Raw genomic sequence first — 22641 nt, forward strand, 5'->3', positions numbered from 1 at the left:
TGATTCTCTCAGAGTGGGGGACAAGTTCCACCACTGCCTAAAAGATTAATCTGCACAGTCGTGTTAGTGTAAGAATATTTTTTATCATGGTTTAAAACAGTTTTGCATGTATTTTGACTCTTTTCCCTGGTTAGAAAATAGAATCCAGGTGTCTCCCTAGTTTTCCCACATTACAACAGTGACTCCACTTCAAAAGTACTTCATTGGCTGTAAAGCACTTTGAGACATCTGGTGATCGTGAAAGGCGCCATATAAATGCAAGGCTTTCTTTTTTCTTTTTTGCTTACAATGAATAAAATGTTGTGCCCTGGACTCATCTCCACGATAAATTACCAATGGACTGATGTATACCTGGGAAGTGTAAGATCAGTGTCGGGAAATTGTAATTCAGAAAACACGAGGTTTAGAGCAGGGGTTAAATGTCTTACTGTAGTTTGTATGATCATGTCCTCTATGCATATTAATGGTCCGTCTGGAACACTTACAGAAGCGAGGCTGCAGGAGCGGTACTAACTTTCAATATGTTGAGATATGCACGATGTATTCATTTTAGACACATCATGAATAGCGATGTACAATGTTGCAGCGAGCCCGGGCAGCTCTGCAGACCTTGAGTGGGACAGAAATAAATGGCAAGTTTGAATTTGCATAAACAAAGTGTGTGTTTCCGCGGTGTATTTGCAAGTCAAGTCATGACAAAAATAGTCACTGCTTTGTCACAATAGAGTCATAACGACACAGGAGGAGGCCATTCGGTCCATCGAGTCCATGCCGGCTCTCTGTAGAGCAATCCAGTCAGACCGATTCCCCCGCTCTATCCCTGTAGCCCTGCAAGTTTATTTCCCTCAAGTACCTATCCAGTCTCCCCTTGAAAACATTGTGTATCTCCGCTACCATCACTTCTGTCAGCAGCGAGTTCCTGGTCCTCGCCACTCGCTGCGTAAAAAAGTTTTTCCTCGCATCCCCCATGTATCTCTTGCCCAAAACCTTAAATCTGTGTCCCCTAGTCCTTGTACCATCCACTAGTGAGAACAGCCTTTTCCCGTCTAGCTTATCCAAACCTGTCATAATCTTGTACACCTCTATCAAATCACCCCGCAACCTCCTTTGCTCCAATGAAAACAAATCCAGCTTCTCCAACCTGTCCTTGTAGCTAAGATCCCCCATCCCTGGAACCATTTGGGTAAATCTCCTCTGCACCCTCTCAAGGGCCTTCACATCCTTCCTAAAGTGGGGTGACCAGAACTGGACGCAATACTCCAGTTGTGGCCTAACTAGTGTTTTATAAAGGTTCAGCATAACTTCTCTACTTTTGTACTCAATACTTCTATTTATGAAGTCCAAGATCCCATATGCTTTGCTAACCATTCTCTCAATATGTCCCGCCACCTTCAGGGACCTGTGCACATTAACTCCCAGGTCCCTCTGTCCCTGCACACTCTTTAAAACTGCCATTAAGTGTATATTGCCTCTCCCGGTTCCTTCTGCCAAAATGTATCACCTCACACTTCTCTGTATTAAATTCCATCTGCTCATTCTGCTAGTCTTTTTATGTCCTGTTGCAGTCGATTGGTATCATTCTCACTGTTTGCTGCACCCCCAAGTTTGGTGTCATCAGCAAATTTAGAAATTCTACTCTATTTGATCTGTCCAGGAGTTTCGGGAAGAGCTCACCTGAGCTCAGCATTTCCGAGTCCCATTGATGGTTTGATTTTGGAGGCTGTATCCGGGTTTGCACCTGTTGAATTGGAGCCAATCTGCATCCAATAGCGACAACAATATCAGAATTGTACTCGGCACTGTCTCGAAGCGTGGATTACAACCGGGTCGAATGACTCCTTTAAACGATAACAGGTTATTGCTCCCCCGCACCCCCCTCGTTATGGCAAATGGTTGAGAAACATTCTGGGTGCGGTGACGAAGCCTATATGCGCTTTCTGAATGGTCTCCTTCCTCTGTGTGTATTTTGTGACTTTGCCCCATGTCTCGGGGCCGGGCTCTGTGATGAGGGTGTGGCGGTGAGATGTACAGGCAGCAGAGATGGCTGGAAATGAATGGATCGATGTTTGGCACTGCAGCACTCTCTGAGCTCAGAGACAGGAAAGAACCAGCTGAGAGCTAAACTGAAGCACCCCGCCCCTCACAAAAAACACCCGTTGCCTCTGTGTATTTCAGGCTTTAAGTAACCTCTAATGTAGATAGAATCGCCACTATTTCAATGTCATCGTTTTTGTCCCTATTCAATCTCTCTGACCTTGCCCACCATCTGTCTGAAGCTCTAACACGGACAAATTGCATGCAACGTATATATTATTTAAACCTGCTGGAACAGTTAGCGAGCTCTCCGATGGAAAGCCAAGCTCAATTCAATTTAAACACTTATTTTAATATTCTATAAATCAACCGAGAGTAACCCGTCCCCGGTACAAGATGGGGTCCTGAAACCAGTACAGGAATTAGAATTGTCCTAGAAGTGTATTTTAATGATTTTCTGTTCTTTGGAAAATAACTAGAGACCAAGATAGTGCTGTCGGTGCTCCTGTGGGTCGGTTCCATCTGAGGGACGGTAACTGGTGACCTGGGAGACGGCGGCTGTGCTAAACCCATTAGTGTAATGCTCCCATCTGTTTGCAGAAGTGTTTGAGTGTTGGCAGCAGTCTCGCCTGCTGGTTCTGGGTCGGTAATGCCGCCACTCCACGCCCCGGGCTGGCCGCTGTGGGCGGGGTTTGAGATCCAGGAGAGGGACTGGAACAGTGGAGGACTTCAGTGTGGTTCCACTGGCTGATCAGATCGGACCTTTCCAGCCTGTCCCCAGCTACCTGGCTCGGCAGGATCTGTAAAGTCATTCTCGGGACGGAGGGAAATCACCTCTGCACACACTCTCCGACTGGCTTTTACCCAGGAAACTGCCTTTAACCATGAGCATGTCCGATTCGGATGATATAAGTGAGTTTGGATTCATCGTTGACAGGATCTCCAGTGGTGAGGTAGGCGGTCCTCCGGGCTCTGTGTGTGTGTGTACAGGGCAGGCGATCTCCAGCCTGGGTGCACGGGACGGGTTCCCCTCCATCCAAATCCAGAGCACCGTGCTCTTGTGACGGCCACATTCCGGTATCAGTCAATGAGTCTGCCGGTCGCGGTCCATCCTGATCCCGTTCTGTCTCCTTCGAGGTGCAGAGCAGGCGCTGGGAGCCGGGCGGGCACAGTCCGCAGGCAGACTGCCAGAGAGTGCAGGACCCGGTCCCCTTCACATCCCCTCTAACTCTGTCTGACTGTGGGCTGTCCCGGTGGCTACCAGTGCTGAAGCGGCTGGCATTGCCCTGGGTTTGCTTAGTCCTGCAGGGGGGTCTCGGCGAGCAGTCCTCAGGTCTGTGAGGGGCCGAGACTGTAAATGTGACTCTTCACCCCCGGTCCCTGCTCTCTGCCCGAGTGGGAAGCTAACACAGTGTTGCTGGCCGCGCTGGGCGAACGTGCCCACTAAATCAATGGGTCCCTTTTAGTATCCGCGTCAGCTGGATTGAATCCCTGCACTGCACTGTGTGCAGGCCAGGTTCACACACTCCCGCTTCATCTGATTCAAGGGGTCTTCACTCTATCGCGGCTCTGGGCACCGTCTGTCCAGAACTTGTTCTGTAACTGGTGGTCAGGCAGACAGGGCGGATCCAGAAGAAGGGGCTTGCGTTAAAACTTACAGCTTTAGTGGCGGTTTCCATGGCGACCCTTCCTCCAGCCCAGCTTTCCTCTCTGCCAAGTTTGGTGCCCGCTGGGACCCGGGGTCCCTCCCAGTTACATCCCTGTGCCAGTCTGGAGATTGACTGTTGCTGAACTCTCGCTCGCCCATATTTACAGTTCTTATAACCGGTGTGAATGTCGATATGAGACAAGGAGCTAAATCTGGACCATGTTGGTTAAAAAGCACAAACGTGTAAGTAGTGAAGCTTGTTGACTTCCTGCAGCGGTCTGAGGTGAGAAGTTTGCGGGACTGAGGCACACACAGCTTATTTGTCTCTCGGTTGAACAAACTGGCCCGAACAGTGTGACTAGTTTCTCATCGAACAGTGTGACTAGTTTCTCATCGCCCAGTGATGCAGATCAGCATTCCTCCATCACCCACACACTCGCTGCTGTTTGCCCTCTTCAGCTTGTCAATGTGGGATACATTTTGCAACCTTTCCTTGTTGCTGTAATGTTCAGCACAGATTCGATAACTTCTCAGAATGCCTTGCATGTTATTGTCTATGTGGGTCACTTAAAAAAAAAACTTTTATATATTAAAATAATGATGCTAGTGTTGACTAAAATGGAAACACCTGTCTGCTTTCCAGGAGTTTGCAGAAGCTGTTAATATGCGAGTGCCAGCTGGTGTCTGTTGTTTAGTTGCAGCGCTGGGTGTGGTTGAGCGTCTCTCTCCTTTTTGCAGGTTCCCATTAAAAACATCGAGCGGGAGCTGATCTGCCCGTCGTGTAAGGAGCTCTTCACTCACCCCCTGATCCTGCCCTGCCAGCACAGTGTCTGTCACAAATGCGCCAAAGAGCTGCTGCTGTCCCGGGAGGAGGCGAACGCCGAGCCGGACTTGGAGTTCTCCAACCCGGCCACTCCCATCAGCAGCCCCAGAGTCCGCCGCCTCTCCTCGGCCAGTGTCGAGAGGCTCGACAGGCTCACTCGGACAGGTAGGTGTCACCCCCCGCCGCTGCTGACAGGGCAACAGCTTCTACCAGCTGAAAAGTGTATTGATAGTGTCTCTTCTGTGTTGTTGCCAGTGGGGTTTGCTGGGCTGGGATGTAAAAATTACAGTATGAGTCCCAATCTAAATCCAACACCTCAGGAAGGATATATTGGCCTTGGATGGGGTGCAGCACAGATTCTCCAGAAATTATAAGGGCTAAAAGAGATCAATTACGGTTGCATAGACTAGGCTTGTATTCCCTTGTAACCCTATTAAAGGAGTTGATAGGCTAGATAGAGAGAAACTATTTCGTCTGGTGGGAGAGTCCAGAACAAGGGGCCAAAACCTTAAAATTAGAACTAGGCCGTTCAGGAATGATGTCAGAAAGCACTTCTTCACACAAAGGGTAGTGAAAATCTTGAATTTACTCCCCCAAAAGCTGTTGAGGCTAGATCAATTGAAAATTTCAAAACTGAGATTGATAGAATTTTGTTAGGCTCGGGAAATTAAGGGATATGGAACCAAGGCAGGCAAATGGAAGATACAGATGAGCCATGATCTAATTGAATGGCAGAATAGGCTCATTGCCTGATAGGAATATAACAACAAGCGTAAGGCAATGTTCCTAGAATGCAGTGGTATGAGACCCCCGGAGGAGGTGGTCTTATGCTGCTGGGCTACACGCCATGGTGGAGTATATCTCCAGGGAGGTGTCAAGCCCCAGGTCTAATCAGCACTCTAGATTCGGTTGGACCTCCTAGGAACTTTACAAACTTAATCACAGCCAGTTTTTTTACATGCTTTGAGAAAACAGACAGTCTCAGGAGCTCTCTATGTTTTTAAAAAAGTGACCATCTGGGAGTGGAGCTGTGAAGATGTTAGTGAAGACAGCAGCAAACTCTTCCTAGGCCTCGGAGCCTGATTCTCAGTCTGCAGCACAACTCTGCTGTTGTTAGATGCTAATAGCACTCTGTAGCTATCGGTTTCAGACCAGTAGCCCAATATAATCACCGCCTGAACAAAACAATACTGCTTGTGTAGGCTGCTTCAGTGCTCTTAATTTTAGCAGGTATCTGCTGTGTTAAAGTTTGACTTCTAACTGTCCAGTTTGATTTAAAAATTTGGTTTTAAAAAAATATTAATGCAATTATGAGACATAGCATTACATTTTAATAGTCCATGGGATAGAGTTTAACAAATTAGTGCCCTGGCGCAGAGCTTTGCACGATGTGAGTGTGTATCGAGAATTTGGTTGAGGGGGAATCGATACATCCCACGTGACTTTTTTTGTCCATTAAAGCAGGTCCCTGAGGTGGTCTTACACCATTTATCATGGTACCCATTGCAGTATAACTGTAGCCCAGTTCATTAGGCAATATGAGAACATGTTGAGCATCATTTTTTTTAATGCTAGCAGATAATGATTGTCTTGTCAGCTGTCTTGAGATTAACATTTAACAGACATTTGGAGGGCTGGTTAGGAAGCTCTGTATTTATGTGTATGCGCAGAGTTCTGTAGTGACTGGGCAGAGAACAAGACAGGACTTGACCCTATCAACCTTGCATTTCTCTATATAGATACTGGTTTCAGAATACCATAAGACTCGACTAGTAGTGGTTATGTTACTAGACTAGTAATGCAGAAGCCTGATCTAATAATCCAGAGAACATGAGTTAAAATCCCACCATGGCAGTTTGAGAATTTTGAATTCAGCTTAAAAATCTGGAAATAAAAAGCTGGTGTCAGTTAAAGTGACCATGAAGCTGTCTGATTGTTATAAACACCCACCCGGTTCACTAATGGATACTTGACAGTTGAATTTTCAGAGCAGACTGCTGCAAGAACTGTTCGACCCGAAACATCAACTCAAATTTCTCTCCATGGATGTTGCCTGACCTGCTGAGTTTTTCCAGCATTTTCTGTTGTTATTGCAAGAACTGATCCTGCCTGAAACCACCCTAAAGGAATGATATCATCCCTTCAAAGTGACTCAAAATAGGCGTGAGCTCTGTAAGGCAGCAATCCAAACAAATAAGACATTAAGGGAATGCATCACTCATCTAATGATGCCATTAGATCGCAATATACATTATATTATTACATTGTATACTCTTTACATTATAAATGAGAGGCTTTTTTCAATAGGATGTTAATGGAGTCTTTTTGTCTTCTACAAAAGAGCAATGTTTGTTCCTTGTGGTCAAAACAGACTTAAATGATTTATATGTAGAAAGGAGATTAACCCATTAACCAGCACAAACCTAGATTTGGAACCAAACAAAAGCAGTTCAGAAGGCATGTAGCAATGATTCTATTTATACAGCTATCCTTTATGTTTTGCTTTAAAGTTTGATAAACTTTCACATATATGTGAAAAGGTTAAGACTATTAGTATTAATAGAAGATAGACTTTTTAAACTTTGGGTGGTATGGATTCCAGATAAAAGTCTAGTTAAAGAAATTCTCCAGGCAAAACTCACAAAAATTATATTGTGATACTTACCTGAGGGTTTATCATTATAAATGGAAAAGGTTATGTATCCTGTATTTTCCTTTGTAATCTACCAATGACCATCCCATCTATCAGAATGACTACGGTCTTTATACCCCATTTATATTACAGTGTTGCCTCTGGTGGCAGTCCAGCCTTCAGAAGCAGCCCTGTAATATAAACAAGACAACATGTTCTGGAGACAGAGAACATGACCTCTTGTGAGCTGCATTTGTTTCCTTCTCACAGAAGCAGAGCTTTCGAGGCACCAATGTAATTTTGAAATGTCCACAACCACAATGGTAAAGTCGCAAATGCTGTTCTAATGACATCTTATATCAGAAAGATGCTCAGCTCGGTGCTGAAACTTAGACAGTGGATATTTAGTGTTCATCACTCTGTTATCTGGCACCTTTTATAGTGTCATAATATTATGAAAATGAGAAGTGGAATAAATCTATTAGCCACAGTCACCCTAATCTTCACAAGGGAGGATGGATGTTGCTGGACTATAAAAGAAAATGTAATGTTTCTAAGTTTAAACATTTTCCCCATAAAGAACTGGAAAATACTCAACTATGATGCACAAATACATAATTTTTACTGGTTTCTTTTATATTTTTGATGCATTTTATGCTAATCATTTTTGGACATCCAATGTCAGCATTAAACACTCTTAAGTAAGGTATAGCAAAGTTAGATGCAGGATAAAGCTCCCTCTACTCTGTCCAAGCAACCAACTTCTGCCCCAACTTCAGAAGAACCCTACTGCACAAGTGTGACCTTTTTCATTTCTCACATCCACCATTCTATGGCCTATCTGAATGAGATTGCTAATTCAATACCAATTAGTACCAAATTAGGAGCAGTTTTGTTCATGTTCAGTAGGAATTGGGTTGTTCAAACTAATTTCATGGAGGACTCTTACAGCCAACAGATGGAGACTTTAAAAATTAAAACCAAGAAAGTATCAAATAATGCATAAGCTTGAACAGTGAATGTTCGCAAGTTATGTAACTATGCTGGGGCATCACAGCCAAGTGCAGTCTGAGCCTCACAAGATGCCCACACATATGCTCTTTCCAGCAGGCATCAAAAACAATCAGGGAAGGGGAACACTGGCTGTTTTTATTTTTGCCACCCTAGCCCAGAAGCAATAAGGTGTTTGCATCTCGTCATGTTAGATTATTATGGGATAATCTATACCCACCACAGCTATAATTGAGAATTTAAAAACTCTCAAAACCCAATTTGAATTATACACCATTGCATCCTTCCAAAGAAAGAAAAAGCAGCTGGTATGCAATCATTTCAGCCATCACTGAAGCCCCATGTAATCTGTGTCTATTTATAGCAATTCTGTGGTACATTGCATATGTACAAAATATATGGTACTGGATATGTAATTTTATTGAAACGTTTCAAAGAAGATAAAATTGTGTATGAAAGCCAGCAAATGTCTTTAAAAGCCTAAGGCAACAGCATTCAGAAAATCTTAACTCTTTTTCTAAGGAATGTTATACTGCAAAGTGTACAATGTAGATCTATCTATGAATATGATTGAACACAGCACTGTATATGTCATTCCAAGCACAGGCCCAAACTAACTGTCTCATGTCCTAATCCTTTGGTGTAAGTAGCGCTTTCAAGTAGTAAATAGCAGTTAATAAAAAGAAGCAAAAAAACTTCGTGCTGGAAATACAGAGCAGGTCAGCCAGTGCCCGTAAAGAGAAAAGACAAGTTAACAATCCAGGTGCATACCCCTTATCAAAACATTAACCTGTGGTTTTTACTCTAAAGTTGCTGACAGTTCTGCTGTGCATTTCCAGCTAGTTCTGTCAACATTTAATGAATAATATTTAACCAAATCAATAAGGGGAGGATGAGTAGGTTAATGTACCGTTCCATCTTGTAAGTGTAATTATGTACATCACAGAATCACAGAATCCCCACAGTGCAGATAGAGGCCATTTCGGCCCATCGAGCCTGCACCGACACATATCCCACCCTATCCCCGTAACCCCACGTATTTAATCCCCTAACACTAAGGGTCAATTTATCATAGCCAAATCAACCTAACCTGCACATCTTTGGACTGTGGGAGGAAACCGGAGCACCCGGAGGAAACCCACGCAGACACAGGGAGAATGTGCAAACTCCACACAGACAGTCGCCCGAGGCCAGATTTGAACCCGGGTCCCTGGCGCTCTGAGGCAACAGTGCTAACCACTATCACCCATATCCAGGAACAGCCGTTGCACGTCACTCTTTAACCTTCTCGGCAACAGCAGCAATTCCATATCCAAGTCCCGATGAACACCAGAACTGCAATTATTTATTGATTACTTCTTGATTTGTGGTGATGCCTGATCCTTATAACAACTTGCATTTCAACAGTGCTCCTTAAGCAGAGAACAAAAAGCTCGGTGTTGGGCATGAGAGAAAAAGGGTTAGGGAGCGGAGGCAAATGCATGGCCTAAGGGTTTTAAGGACGTTTTTGAAAGTATTGAAGAAAGGAGGTGGCGAGATAAACAGGATTTTGGGAGAGTTCCAGAGGGCAGGGGCACAGTAGTTGAAAGTTGATGGTGGAATGGAAAGCAGGGGAGGAGAAGTAATCTGGTATTGGAGGAGCAGAGGATGTGTGCCACAAGAACAACCGATAAGGAGCAGTGGGAATATACAGTGAAATAGTTCAGAGTGACATTGAGAAGGTACCTCACAATCCCACAGGGCAAGAGGTTTACGGGTTATTTGAAGTGATTGCTCAGAAATCGGTTACTACATTTATTATCATGGCGGTTTAAAGAATAAACCGTGTAAAAAGCTAATGGCACACGGTCCATGGTAAGTAAAAGATGTTTACACGGTTAGCACTACTTGTTTGTTAAAAATATTTTCCTGAGCAACATGTGGACTAGAAAGAGTGGGGATGAGGTGGCACTTGTAAAGTAGGCATTCTGAATATATAGAACTTTTTTATAGGAATACTTGACGACAGGAACCCCTATCAGATTTGGAAAGAAGCCCAGGCCACCGTGTGTTTTGAATGCTGAAGCTAGTTAACATTTCCGCACATTAAAAATGACCTGTTTCTTTCAGTTTGAATAACAATGTTTCAGTGTTTTGCCACTCAATTCACGGCAATCTGATTTATAATCCAAAAGCAGAAAAAAAGTTTGAGGCAGTGTGGAAGATTGAAAGCACTTGGTCAGAGGGTACGAAATGAGATTTCAATGACACAAACACGGCGGAGGTAACACCACAGGAAGCTGAGCAAAGAGTGTTTCTTAATTCATTGCCTGATGCACAAGGTGTGACAGACTGATATTAAGACTTACATCAGGATATCCTGGGGGGAAAAATTCGATAAGGCCCGAAAATGGGTGCGGGGATCGCAATGCATGATCGCCCATGCCCGTTGAAAGTAGTGTAGGCAGCACACGTAATTCGTGCTGCCTGCTCATTACCATGATTGAAGCGCTGAGCTCACCATTGACGCTGCTGGTTGGCTCAGCGCTCATCAGGGGGCCCAATATTGTGTTGAGTCTGCTCTCCATTTAAAGGTTGCCTGCAGAGTCAAAGGCAGTTCTGCACTTCTTAAAGGGGAGGTGCTCTTACAGAAGTACCTCATTGTGGCTGGAGCTGGAGCATTATGTTTCAACAGGGGAGGGAGTGTGCACCTCAGTTCTCAGACACAGCACTGGAGGCTTTGGTACAGGGGGTGTACAGGAGGAGACGAGTCTACCCGCAGGTGGGCAGGAGGCCTTCTTTACACACTATTCAAAGGCAGTGGGAGATCATTGAAGTGTTCAGTGTCACCAGTGTTGCCCCCAGGACATGGACCCAGTGCCAAAAGAAGTTTAATGATCTCACTCGAGTGGTCAAGGTGAGTGAATGCATCTTCAAATGTCATATCCCACCAACTGCACCACTAGCCTCACACACTGCTCAATGCACCACAACCCCATCCCCACAATCTCTAGCAATCATGACTCATACCTCACAATCAAAGCTTCACCTCACCCTCACACAGTTACCACTGCTGCAAGCCTCATACCCACATCTCACAAGAAAAAAAGAAAAAGAGATATATTTGAACTGATTGGAAAGCCGAAGATAGATTTTGATTAAAATGAATACCAATTAAAATTTTCTTTTGGCTTCCACTCAATTACTTGAGTCGGGCGGAGGCAGCACAGCACAACGAGCAGCAGCAGCAGCCATGACGTCCCGCTGCAGCACGTCGGCCGGCAGCTCCATGGCGGGAAGCTCGCAGTCCGACTGGGAGGAGGGGAGCCGGGCATGGCGGCCAGAGGTCGGCTCGCGAGCGGGAAAGCAGGCCACCACTTGGAGCTGGCAACAGTGAGGAGGAGGCCGCAGTGACGAGGAGGACGGAGCGGCTGAGGGACATCGTGCTCCCACTGCCACTGGAAGCCATTGTATTGACTTTCTGAACGCGGCGCTGTATGAATAGCTGACACGTCCCTACGGGGAGTAAGCATTCCATTGTAATTGTACTTGTACTGGTTACATATGGCAAATAAAAATTGAATTGAATTGAACACAATGCCAGCTATTCAACCATGATGGGCACATCACCCAAACACATTGCACCACACTCCCTGACCCACTTCCCTTTCTCTTGCTGGCCATGGTGGCTCATAACAGGAGTGAGAAGGAACAAACAGGTGGGGCGGGGGAATGGGGAATCATGACTGCACAACCTGACTCAGCTGGAGGAGACTGTGCTGGAGTTCATTGGAGGGGCCGTCACTCAAAGCATTGATGCTGCTGGTATGCTCATTCCTAATCCTTCTTCTCGCATCCCACTTCCCCCACTCATCCCACAATCTCTTCTCACTTACAAGCTGCTGATGGTGTATGCATGGACATCTTGCTTTCCCCCTTTCCCCTCATCACAACCCGACCCTTGTGCCTTTCTCCTTTCAGATACCCAAGAACTGCCTGTGCTGCAAGAAGTAGAGGAGAGTGATGGAGAAGAAGAGGCACTGTCACTCGATCTGACACTCCCAGGCATCTGCTCAGAAAATGGCACTGTGCAAACTTTAGAGGGTAGTATGGAGGTGGATTCTGCACATGGTGAGTCACCGGGCACGAGTGGGCTACAGCCAGGCCAGGGTGAAAGGGTAGTATGGGAGCCAGCTCCCCGAAAGGTGAGGTTGCACAAGAGTTCTGCTGCACAGGACTCAGATGAGGAATTCGATGGGGCGGCCTTCAGAAGAAGGGTGATGGGCCTGGACATGGAAATGCTTGGTGCAATGGCAGGCCTACCAGAGACCCTCTTGTCAGTGTCATGGAGCATGGAGGAGTCTGGCTCCAACATTGCACGGGGCTTTGCACGGAGCTTGGAGCCAATGATTTCCCAGATGGAAGTGATGGGCAACTCCATTAGAGCACTTGTGGACCCAACCATGATGCTGGGCGTGATGGGCGATATTGCAGCTTCCATTGCAGCACAGGCGGAAGTGACACAATGTCTGACTGCTGCAAAGAGAAGACAATGAAGTCCCTTCTGGAGTACAGAGTTTCTGTGACCTCCCGGATGCAGCGATGGCCGGCGAACTGGGAGATGTTAGCTATGTCGCCTGCTCCAGCCTGGAAGGATCTGCTGGTGATAAAAATTCAGGGCCACGGTCACCTTGAGGGCCAGTGTCAGTGCCATTGCTGTCGTCGCCCTGCTCTCAGGCTTCAGGTCTATTTCCAAGAGGTGGCAGAATTCTGTGACTACCTCCCGTGGTGAAGTGGAGTCTCTGTTCCTGGCTTAAATGCAGTTAGGGGAAGTGCTCCCTGAAGACTTTAGGTGGGTAAGCCCTCCTGCTAAGAGTCCCGCTTCCCCTTCTCCTCCCTCTGCGAGTAGCTTGTCTTTGCTGCCTCTGCTCCATCTCCCTGTCATGCGGCAGCGTGAGGGGGACTGGGAGCAAGTTGTGTAGTCAGAGGCCTGCAAGTAGGAGCCAGCGCCTTCCCAACATCCAGCAGCACTCCCTGCACACTTTACCAACTTTATAAATGTCTTCCAGCAAGCCAGTATCAATATAAACTCCGCAAGGGCCAGTACAAAAAAAAATCAACTTACCTGCAAGATGGATGTATCCCTTTAAATAGCGCTGGTGGGGGTTCCCTCATGTTTAGGAGAGGGTGTTGATTGGAGCTGTGTCGTTCAAAATGGCAGGTCAAAGCTTTGCACGCTGACTGACATCACGATCTGCCTTCTCTGCATACTTCCGGCGCACGCACGTCCCGCCTGCGCTATCGCTCTCACCAAGATGGCAGCCAGCACGGGCTCGCCAGAAATGGGCAGAAGGGAGGCGGTCGCCATTTATTGCTTCAAACCAGCCATAACAGCGGTGCTGAGGTGCCGAATCTCACGGCCCCTATGTTTAATGATTCTATTCAAATGTGATAACTCTAGAAAAAGAGAGTTCCACAAATTGAAATCATGTTTTTGAAGCAAGTGCAAAAAGGAACCTCAGAAAGCAAATGTTTAGATTATTTCAAAAGTTGCTGCAGGAATGGGCTCCATTCTAGTCCAAGGCACTAGGGTCTTTGATTTGTTGACCCCTGTTTGAATCAGCCACATGCTGGGAGGGATCCTTATGCCTGAAGTCTCTGCCATTGGCTATTGGAGGAAATAACAGCTTTGTTCCAAGCTTCAGTCTGAACTGGCGTTAAACCTAAGTACCAAAAGTGAGAGCAAAGTGATCTAAACCACGGCACTACCCAGTCTGTACTCCATTTTTTTTTTAAAGAATTGCTAGTATTCTATGAATAAACTACAAAAAGAAACTGACACTCAGTTGGTTATACTGTGATGCAGGAATGCTGGTGCAGTATTAGAAGGACTGTGATCACAGTATCCTTTTCTCAAACCTTTGTAGGTGTACGTGCAATGATTTCATCCAATCACTTTTAATGCTAGGCACTCATTTGTATTATTTTGAGACTTTTAGTACCCCGATGGCTACTTGGAATAATGTGCAACCTTCTATTAGCGGACCGAAGAGTGCTGTTTCTATATTTGCTCAGGTGGCTCATTTGTTAAATACTTTCCCTACTATGGTGCCATACCAACCAGCAAGTTTTCAGTTTTGATTTCCAGCCTGTGCTAAGTTATCTGATCTCAAATGGAGTAATGTTAGTGGTGATAAAATTGGCCTCCGTCGTACCTCAAGCTAAGGAGAGGAAGAATCATCCAGGCGGCCCACTTCTGACCATTCTCTGGTGATTCTGCTGGAAAGTGCATGTGCTGGGCCGATGGGTAAGGGCAGGAGAGAGGTGGCTTGTGGTGCTCTCAATGATCAAATCGCCAACCAGCATTCACTGTCTAGGCTCACACACAAAGAATAAGCTCTTGGGTGAGACACTGGAAGTTGACTGGAAAATGTGGAACTGTATCACAATATGCTTTAGTGCCTTAAATAATGGAGGGTGGAAATTGTGTGTAATGACTTTGTGTTGTTTTTCAAAATTGTTACAATGAGGTAAACATTAAATATAAACTTTCTGTATTATCTCTACTAGTTGTTCTGTTGATGTGCAAGCTCATTTTGAATATTTAGGTAGCTGAATATTTTTTATGACTGCATTTCATGCTTGAAGAACAGTCTCCACTGTGTTTTGTGTACATTAATTGTGATATCCAAATAAATTATCATCATCTATTTACTCAGTAAGTAGACACTACAGGTTAGTGTTTCGAATATATTTACAAGTAAAGGCTGGAAAAGAGGTATTGCAGCTTTAAAATACACTAGTTCTGTTTTGTTAAAGGGCTTCTGATTCAGAAATGTAATGAACTAACCTGAATCCACACATTAAATTCCTTTTTTAAAAGTGTAATCTGGTTTGTGTCGTGTTGTCTCTGAGGTAATATGTTCATCAGTCAGTGAAGTATAACACTGGTGTTGTGTTTGCAGCATTATAATGTAATGGTGCTGGAGGATTAGTCCTGACTTTCTGTTCATTGATTGCAGCCTCACTGCGAAGGTCATTCGGGAGAAAAGGTAGAACTATTCTGTGTTTATTTAGGTTTACTGACTCTTAGCTGCAGCTCTACTATAATGACTGTTTATTCAGTCTTTGCAAGACAAGATTTTATATATATATATATATATATATATATATTTAAAATAAAGAATCGGTGGTCAAGTTCTAGAGTTAACATAAGGAGGGCATAATCCCATCACTATAGAAATAATTAATTGTTTCAATAAATGAATTGGCTAGAATTCTGTAATACAGTATTTGATTTGTAATTGATGAGCACCACTTCAGAGCTTTTTTGGGGACTATTTAAAATAATCTAAAATTCATTTTTATGCAGTTTCTTCCGGAAGTGATAATATCAAATGAAAATCTCTGCATTATGGGTCTCAATATACATTGGGATTAGGCATTTGCCTAATGAGCAAATTAGCTGTCAGCTTGTGGCACGTATAATACTTCTATAATAATGCATGCAATAGCTGGCTTATTCATTACAACACAAGTGATAAAAGAGCCAGACCCTATGTGAACTTCAGCTTAACTTGACCACTGCAGAGTATTTGTTTCTGGCATTCAGTTCCCCATTGCTTGGTTCATTAGTTTGTGACAACGGTGTGCCTGTCCCATGCCTGCTTGTGTTGTCTGCTGCTTTCTGGGTGCTGTGCTGCCTCTCACTGTCTTCTGGTTTGGTTGAGTTTTATGTGGTTTTGTTGTTTGCTGTGCTTTTTGTTTTTTTCTTGCTGCCTGATAATACTGCAGTATGCAAATCAAGAGTGGGTATAGAAATATACGACAGATTTATGAACATCCCAATCCTATTCAAAGAAAAGTCAGTGAGTTTTCTTACACTGCACTGGGCCATGGAGTGGAAGGATCCAGTTTTATGGCCATGATTTGCCTATGTAGTCATTTGACATTCTGAGCCACATCATCTTAAGGAGATGGATGAACATAAACTAAGTGGTCTCCCCCACAAGCTGCTGGAAGAAATTAATGGGTGAATTGTCCTGAGTCACTTTCCTGCAGCTGTCAGCATCTGGTTACAGAGTGACATTGGGGGAGGTCTAAGAGCAAGTCCCTGCCCACAGTCCCTGAAAGGAAATGGTGTTGTGAGCACGCCAGAAAGGAAAGAGAAAAATTGGTAAAATAGCCAAATCAAATTTTTGAAAAGTACTAGGTATTAAACTGCTTTAAAATGTGACTATTTGCTAAGCTGTTATATTTACATTATTTATTCCAGTTCCTGTTACTTTACTAATAGACATTCAACTTTTTACATGAAAATATTATTGATGTGAATTTACTGAGTAACATTAATAATCAAGTAGATCCCGTTTGATAAATGTTGAGCATGCAAGTACACTGTTTTTAAAACTTACTTGCAGCTTACTGACACCAACATTTGTGAATTACTAACAATGCTACTATTTTCTGAATTACTAAAGTGTTACTATCCTGTGAATTACTAACAATGTTACTATCTTGTGAATTACTAATGGTTAGTTAAAATTCTCAGCCATGTCACCTGAAGGAGATGGTTGAACATACACAAAGTGGTTCCCCCATAATTACTAATGCTGTTATTATGCTATGAAATACTAACAAAGTTATTATCCATGTTCAGATTTAAATGTACTTCTTATCCTTCATCTGCTCATGATTCATTGTTTCGGTCTCATTCTCTTTCTCTGTCTCTCATATTTTCTTTCCTCTTTTTCATTTTCTCTCGTTCCACCTCTGAATATTAAAAATGGAAACCGCATAGACTCAGTGTTTCTCTTCCTTCAATTGAGACTGTCGATCCCTGAACACATCACATGTGATAGAGGGGCTCAGATAACACTGAGCGAAGGGTTCAGGTAACATTGCTATACAACCATCGTGTAAACCCAATATTAGATTACATAGAAGAAATCACTTTAGGTATTCCTTTCTAAAAACAATTAAGCTAATATAAGGAGTCGATTTTAACCCTCCCCACTTGGAGGAAACTGGGCAGTTAAAAGGGAGCAGGTTACTTACCCGCTCAGGCACTGGACCCTTTCCCGCCTTTTCCGACTTTAACCTGCAGACTTTTGCAGGTGGCTGAGGTGCCCGCCTAAAGCAGGTGAGGGCCTCGTGAGCTTATGCAAATCAAAGCCCTATGATGTCAATGGGACCCGATTGTATTTTAACTGGGGCCTAAGCAGGAAAGCTCTTGTGGATTTCCTGCCAGGCTGAAGCAGGTCGGCAGCTGGTGGGAAGGACAAAGAGGGTTTCCAAGTGAGTGTAAAACTTTCCTTTATGGTGCCAGGAGGAGCAGGAGTGCTCTTCTGGGCACCACAAAGAAAGTCGCTGCCTCCCTTGCCCCAGACTCGCTCCCCTTTCCTCCTGCGAGACCCTCCTGAAACCCCTTCCACACAACTTTTCTGCAATCAGTGGGCAGCCAAAGTCCACCCATCCTTCCTTGCTGACAGCTGCTCTGTGCCCCTTTCCCACCCATTCTAGGCAGGAAATGGACCAGTGACATTTAAAGGAGGCCTGGGAGCTAACATACCCCGGGCCTGAAACAGTTGGGCTAGCGAGTGTGTTTCTCACCCACCCCCTCCACACACACACCCCCCCTCCACACACACACACACCCCCTCCACACACACACACCCGCCACACACACACACACACCCCCCCTCCACACACACACACACCCCCTCCACACACACACACCCGCCACACACACACACACACACACACCCTCCACACACACACACACCCCCTCCACACACACACACACCCCCTCCACACACACACACCCGCCACACACACACACACACACCCTCCACACACACACACACACCCTCCACACACACACACACACCCTCCACACACACACACACCCTCCACACCCACAACCACACACACCCTCCACACACACACACACACACACACCCTCCACACACACACACACCCTCCACCCACACACACACCCCCTCCACACACACACACACACACACACACACACACACACACACACCCTCCACACACACACACACCCCCTCCACACACACCCTCCACACACACACACACCCTCCACACCCACAACCACACACACCCTCCACACACACACACACACACACCCTCCACACACACACACACACACACACACACACCCTCCACCCACACACACACACACACACACACACACCCTCCACCCACACACACACACACACACACACCCTCCACCCACACACACACACACACACACCCTCCACACACACACACACCCACCCCCTCCACACACACACCCCCCCTCCACACACACACACACACACACACACACACACACACACACACACACACACACACCCTCCACACACACACCCTCCACACACGCACACACACACACCCTCCACACACACACACCCTCCACACACACACACACACACACACACCCTCCACACACACACACACACACACACACACACCCTCCACACACACACACACCCTCCACACACACACACTCCACACACACACACACCCTCCACACACACACACACCCTCCACACACACACATACACCCCCTCCACACACACACATACACACACACACACCCTCCCCACACACACACACACACACACACCCTCCCCACACACACACACACACACACACACACCCTCCACACACACACCCTCCACACACACACACACACCCTCCACACACACACCCTCCACACACACACACACACCCTCCACACACACACACACCCTCCACACACACACATACACCCCCTCCACACATACACATACACACCCTCCACACACACACACACACACCCTCCACACACACACACACACATATACACCCTCCCCACACACACACACCCCCTCCACACACACACACACCCTCCCCACACACACACACACACCCTCCACACACACACACACACACACACACACACACCCTCCACACACACACACACACCCTCCCCACACACACACACACAAACACCCTCCCCACACACACACCCTCCCCACACACACACACACAAACACCCTCCCCACACACACACCCTCCCCACACACACACACACACACCCTCCCCACACACACACACACACACACACCCTCCCCACACACACACACACACACACCCTCCCCACACACACACACACACACACACACACACCCTCCCCACACACACACACACACACCTTCCCCACACACACACACACACACACACACCCCCTCTCCACACCCTCTCCACACACACACACACACCCTCCACACACACACACACACCCTCCACACACACACCCTCCACACACACACACACACCCTCCACACACACACACACCCTCCACACACACACACGCACACACACACACACACACACACCCTCCACACACACACCCTCCACACACACACACACCCTCCACACACACACATACACCCCCTCCACACACACACATACACACCCTCCACACACACACACACACACACACCCTCCACACACACACACACACACCCTCCCCACACAATACAATACAATACAATACAAATCGCTTTATTGGCATGATAAGGTACATCTTATGTTGCCAAAGCATCAAAATACATTTATGGTTGAACACATAAACGCGGTTCCATTCATACAGTGTATAAACAGGTATATCCCTGAGTTTATAAATATATTTTCGCCTTGTTTATATATACTCTTGTCTTAGTTTACTGGTTGTCCCTCTGTTCATGGCAAGCTGTAACATAGTGTGCCGCCAGTGTTACACAGCTTCTCTCCTCCCCCAGTAGGAATGGGAGTTTTTGGTTGTCAGTCAGATTTCTGAATTCAGGGCATATTTGTGAGAATTTTTGATAGAAATTCTCTCTGATGCCCTGATATTTTCCACAGGCTGTGAGGAAGTGCATCTCTGTCTCAACTACTCCCTGACTGCAGTGAGAGCATATCCTGTCTTCTCTTGGCAGCCTGGTCTGCCTGTGTCTGCCTTTTTCGATCGCTAGGCTATGTTCGCTAAGTCTGTACCTTGTCAAGGTTCTTCTCAGTTTGTTATCCTTTACCATGGTCAGGTAATCAGCTATGTTGTATTGTCTGTTTAGGGCCAAGTAGCAATTGAGTTTGCTTTGGGTTTTTGTTGTTTCTGCCCAATATGACAGATATTTTTCCTTTTGCTTAGCGACGATTGTGTTGGGTCGAATTCTTTGTGTTACCCTGTCACTGTCCTGGGGCTGGTTATTGTTAGTATTGTTATTAGTTACTTTATTGAGTCCCAGGACTAGTTGACTGAGGGTATTCTTCTTTATGGTCAGCTCTTGGCATTTCAGGGCGTCGTAGTGATAGCATTGGGGGTTGCTCATTTGTAGGTGATTCCAAAATTTGGTGGCTCTTTTTTGGATAGTGATTATTAATGGGTATTGGCCTAGTTCCGCCCTGCATGCGTTGTTTACTGTTTTCCTTTGAGTCCGGAGGATACTTTTACAGAATTCCGCATGTAGGATCTCAATTGGGTGTTTGTCCCATTTTGCAAAATCTTGTTGTGTTAGTGGTCCCCAGACCTCACTGCCATAGAGTGCAATTGGTTCAATTACTGATTTGAAAATTTTGAGCCAAATGCTAATTGGGATTTCTATTTGGATTGATTTTTTGATGGCATAGAAAGCCCTTCTTGCTTTCTCTTTCAGTTCATTCACAGCCAGTTTGAAGTTTCCTGTAGAACTGATTTTTAAGCCCAAGTATGTGTAGTGAGTGGTTTGTTCAATTTTGGTTGTTCCTACTGTGAAATTTATTGTGGGTCCATGTTGTTTGGATCTTTGCTGGAACACAAGGACTTTGGTTTTTTGGGGATTTATTGTCAGGGCCCAAGTCTGGCAGTACGACTCCAGCAGGTCCAGGTTCTGCTGTAGACCCTCCTTAGTTGGTGACAGCAGAACCAGGTCGTCGGCATAGAGGAGGAATTTAACCTTGGATTCATATAGGGTGAGGCCGGGTGCTGTAGATTGTTCAAGTAGTTTTGCCAATCCATTAATGTAAATATTAAAGAGTGTCGGTGAGATTGGCGAGCCCTGCGTCACCCCCCGCCCCTGTGGGAAGTATTTTGTTTGTTTGTCTCCAATTTTAACTGCACATTTATTGTTTGTATACATTGATTTAATTACATCATATGTTTTCCCTCCTACCCCGCTTTCGATAAGTTTCAGGAATAAACCGTCATGCCAGATGGAGTCGAAAGCCTTCTGGAAATCTACAAAGCATGCGTAGATTTTGCTTTTGTTATGGTGAACGTGTTTGTCAATTAGGGTCTGTAGGGTGAAGATATGATCGGATGTTCTATAGTTTGGCAGGAATCCAATTTGGCTTTTACTCAAGACATTGTGCTCTTCAAGGAAGTTTATAAGTCTTTTGTTTATGATGCTACAGAATACCTTCCCCAGGTTACTGTTTACACAGATGCCTCGATAGTTGTTTGGGTCGATTTTGTCCCCACTTTTGTATATGGGTGTTATGAGTCCTTTGTTCCAGATGTCAGGGAAATAACCGACACTCAGAACCAAGTTGAAGAGTTTTAGGATAGCCAGTTTCAGTTTGTCGTCTGCGTGTTTAATCATCTCGTTTAGTATGCCGTCTGTCCCGCAAGCTTTTCCTGGTCGCAGGTCCTTGAGTTTTTCAAGAAGTTCTTTTTCTGTTATTATGGCGTCTAGCGGGTTTTGGTTATCTTTTATGGCCATTTCAAGCTTTTCAAGTTTTTTGCGTATTTGGTGTTGCTCTGGTCCTAGTGTGTTTTTCTGGTATAATTTTTCAAAGTGGTTTACCCATGTGTCCCCATTTTGAATGGACAAATCGTCGTGTTGTTTTTTGTGTAGTGTTTTCAAGTTGTCCCAGAAACAATTCGACTCAATGGATTCCTCCATGGAGCTGAGTGTATTCTTAATAAATTGCTCTTTTTTGGTCCTGAGTGTGTTTCTGTATTGTGTTAGCGTCTGACAATAAGGCGTAATTCCTCGTTTTCTGGATGTCTGTGTTTTTGGTTTGATAGTTTTCTAAGTTTTTTCCTCATGTTATGGCAATCATGGTCAAACCATTTTTCATAGTTTTTTGTTTTGGGTTTGTTCTTGCGAGCTTTCAAGTTTGCATTTGTTGCCAAATTATCAAAAATATTGTTTAGTTTACTAACTGCCCGGTTTACGCCTTCTTTATTGTGAGTGTATACGTTATCCAGAAAGGTGTCTAAGAGAGCTTGAGTTGATGCATTGCTAATTGTTTTCTGGTATTTTTCCGTGTCGTTTTTGGCCCATCTGTACGATTTTTTGGTGTTGTACAGTTTACTGGGTTGTGTTTCTATGTTGTTTGTTTCTGTCTTTTTGAGAAACATAGTCATTTGACTGTGATCTGACAGTGTTGTTTGTGGTTTGACTGTGAATGCTCTGAAAGAGGATGGGTCCAAGTCTGTAATCATATAGTCTACTGTGCTGCAGCCAAGAGGTGAGCAGTAGGTCG

General features: G+C 45.2%; 1 protein-coding gene across 2 annotated transcripts in view; it reads left to right on the top strand.

The window, feature by feature from the left end:
* The first annotated feature begins 2649 nt into the window (after positions 1 to 2649).
* Positions 2650 to 22641, top strand: part of trim36 (tripartite motif containing 36) — a 162069-nt gene continuing 142077 nt past the window's right edge. The window contains exons 1-3 of one of the 2 annotated variants that reach the window (XM_085987079.1): positions 2650 to 2987; positions 4421 to 4670; positions 15150 to 15179. In XM_085987079.1, the coding sequence (XP_085843205.1) occupies positions 2919 to 2987; positions 4421 to 4670; positions 15150 to 15179 (349 nt within the window). In that variant the 5' untranslated portion in view covers positions 2650 to 2918. The remainder of the gene's footprint in view (positions 2988 to 4420; positions 4671 to 15149; positions 15180 to 22641) is intronic. The other variant, XM_085987080.1, reaches the window with a different exon arrangement.

The sequence above is a fragment of the Somniosus microcephalus genome, chromosome 1, assembly GCF_052327205.1.
Source record: "Somniosus microcephalus isolate GS21.2 chromosome 1, FLI_Smic_1.0, whole genome shotgun sequence".
NCBI classification, from domain to species: Eukaryota; Metazoa; Chordata; class Chondrichthyes; order Squaliformes; family Somniosidae; genus Somniosus; species Somniosus microcephalus.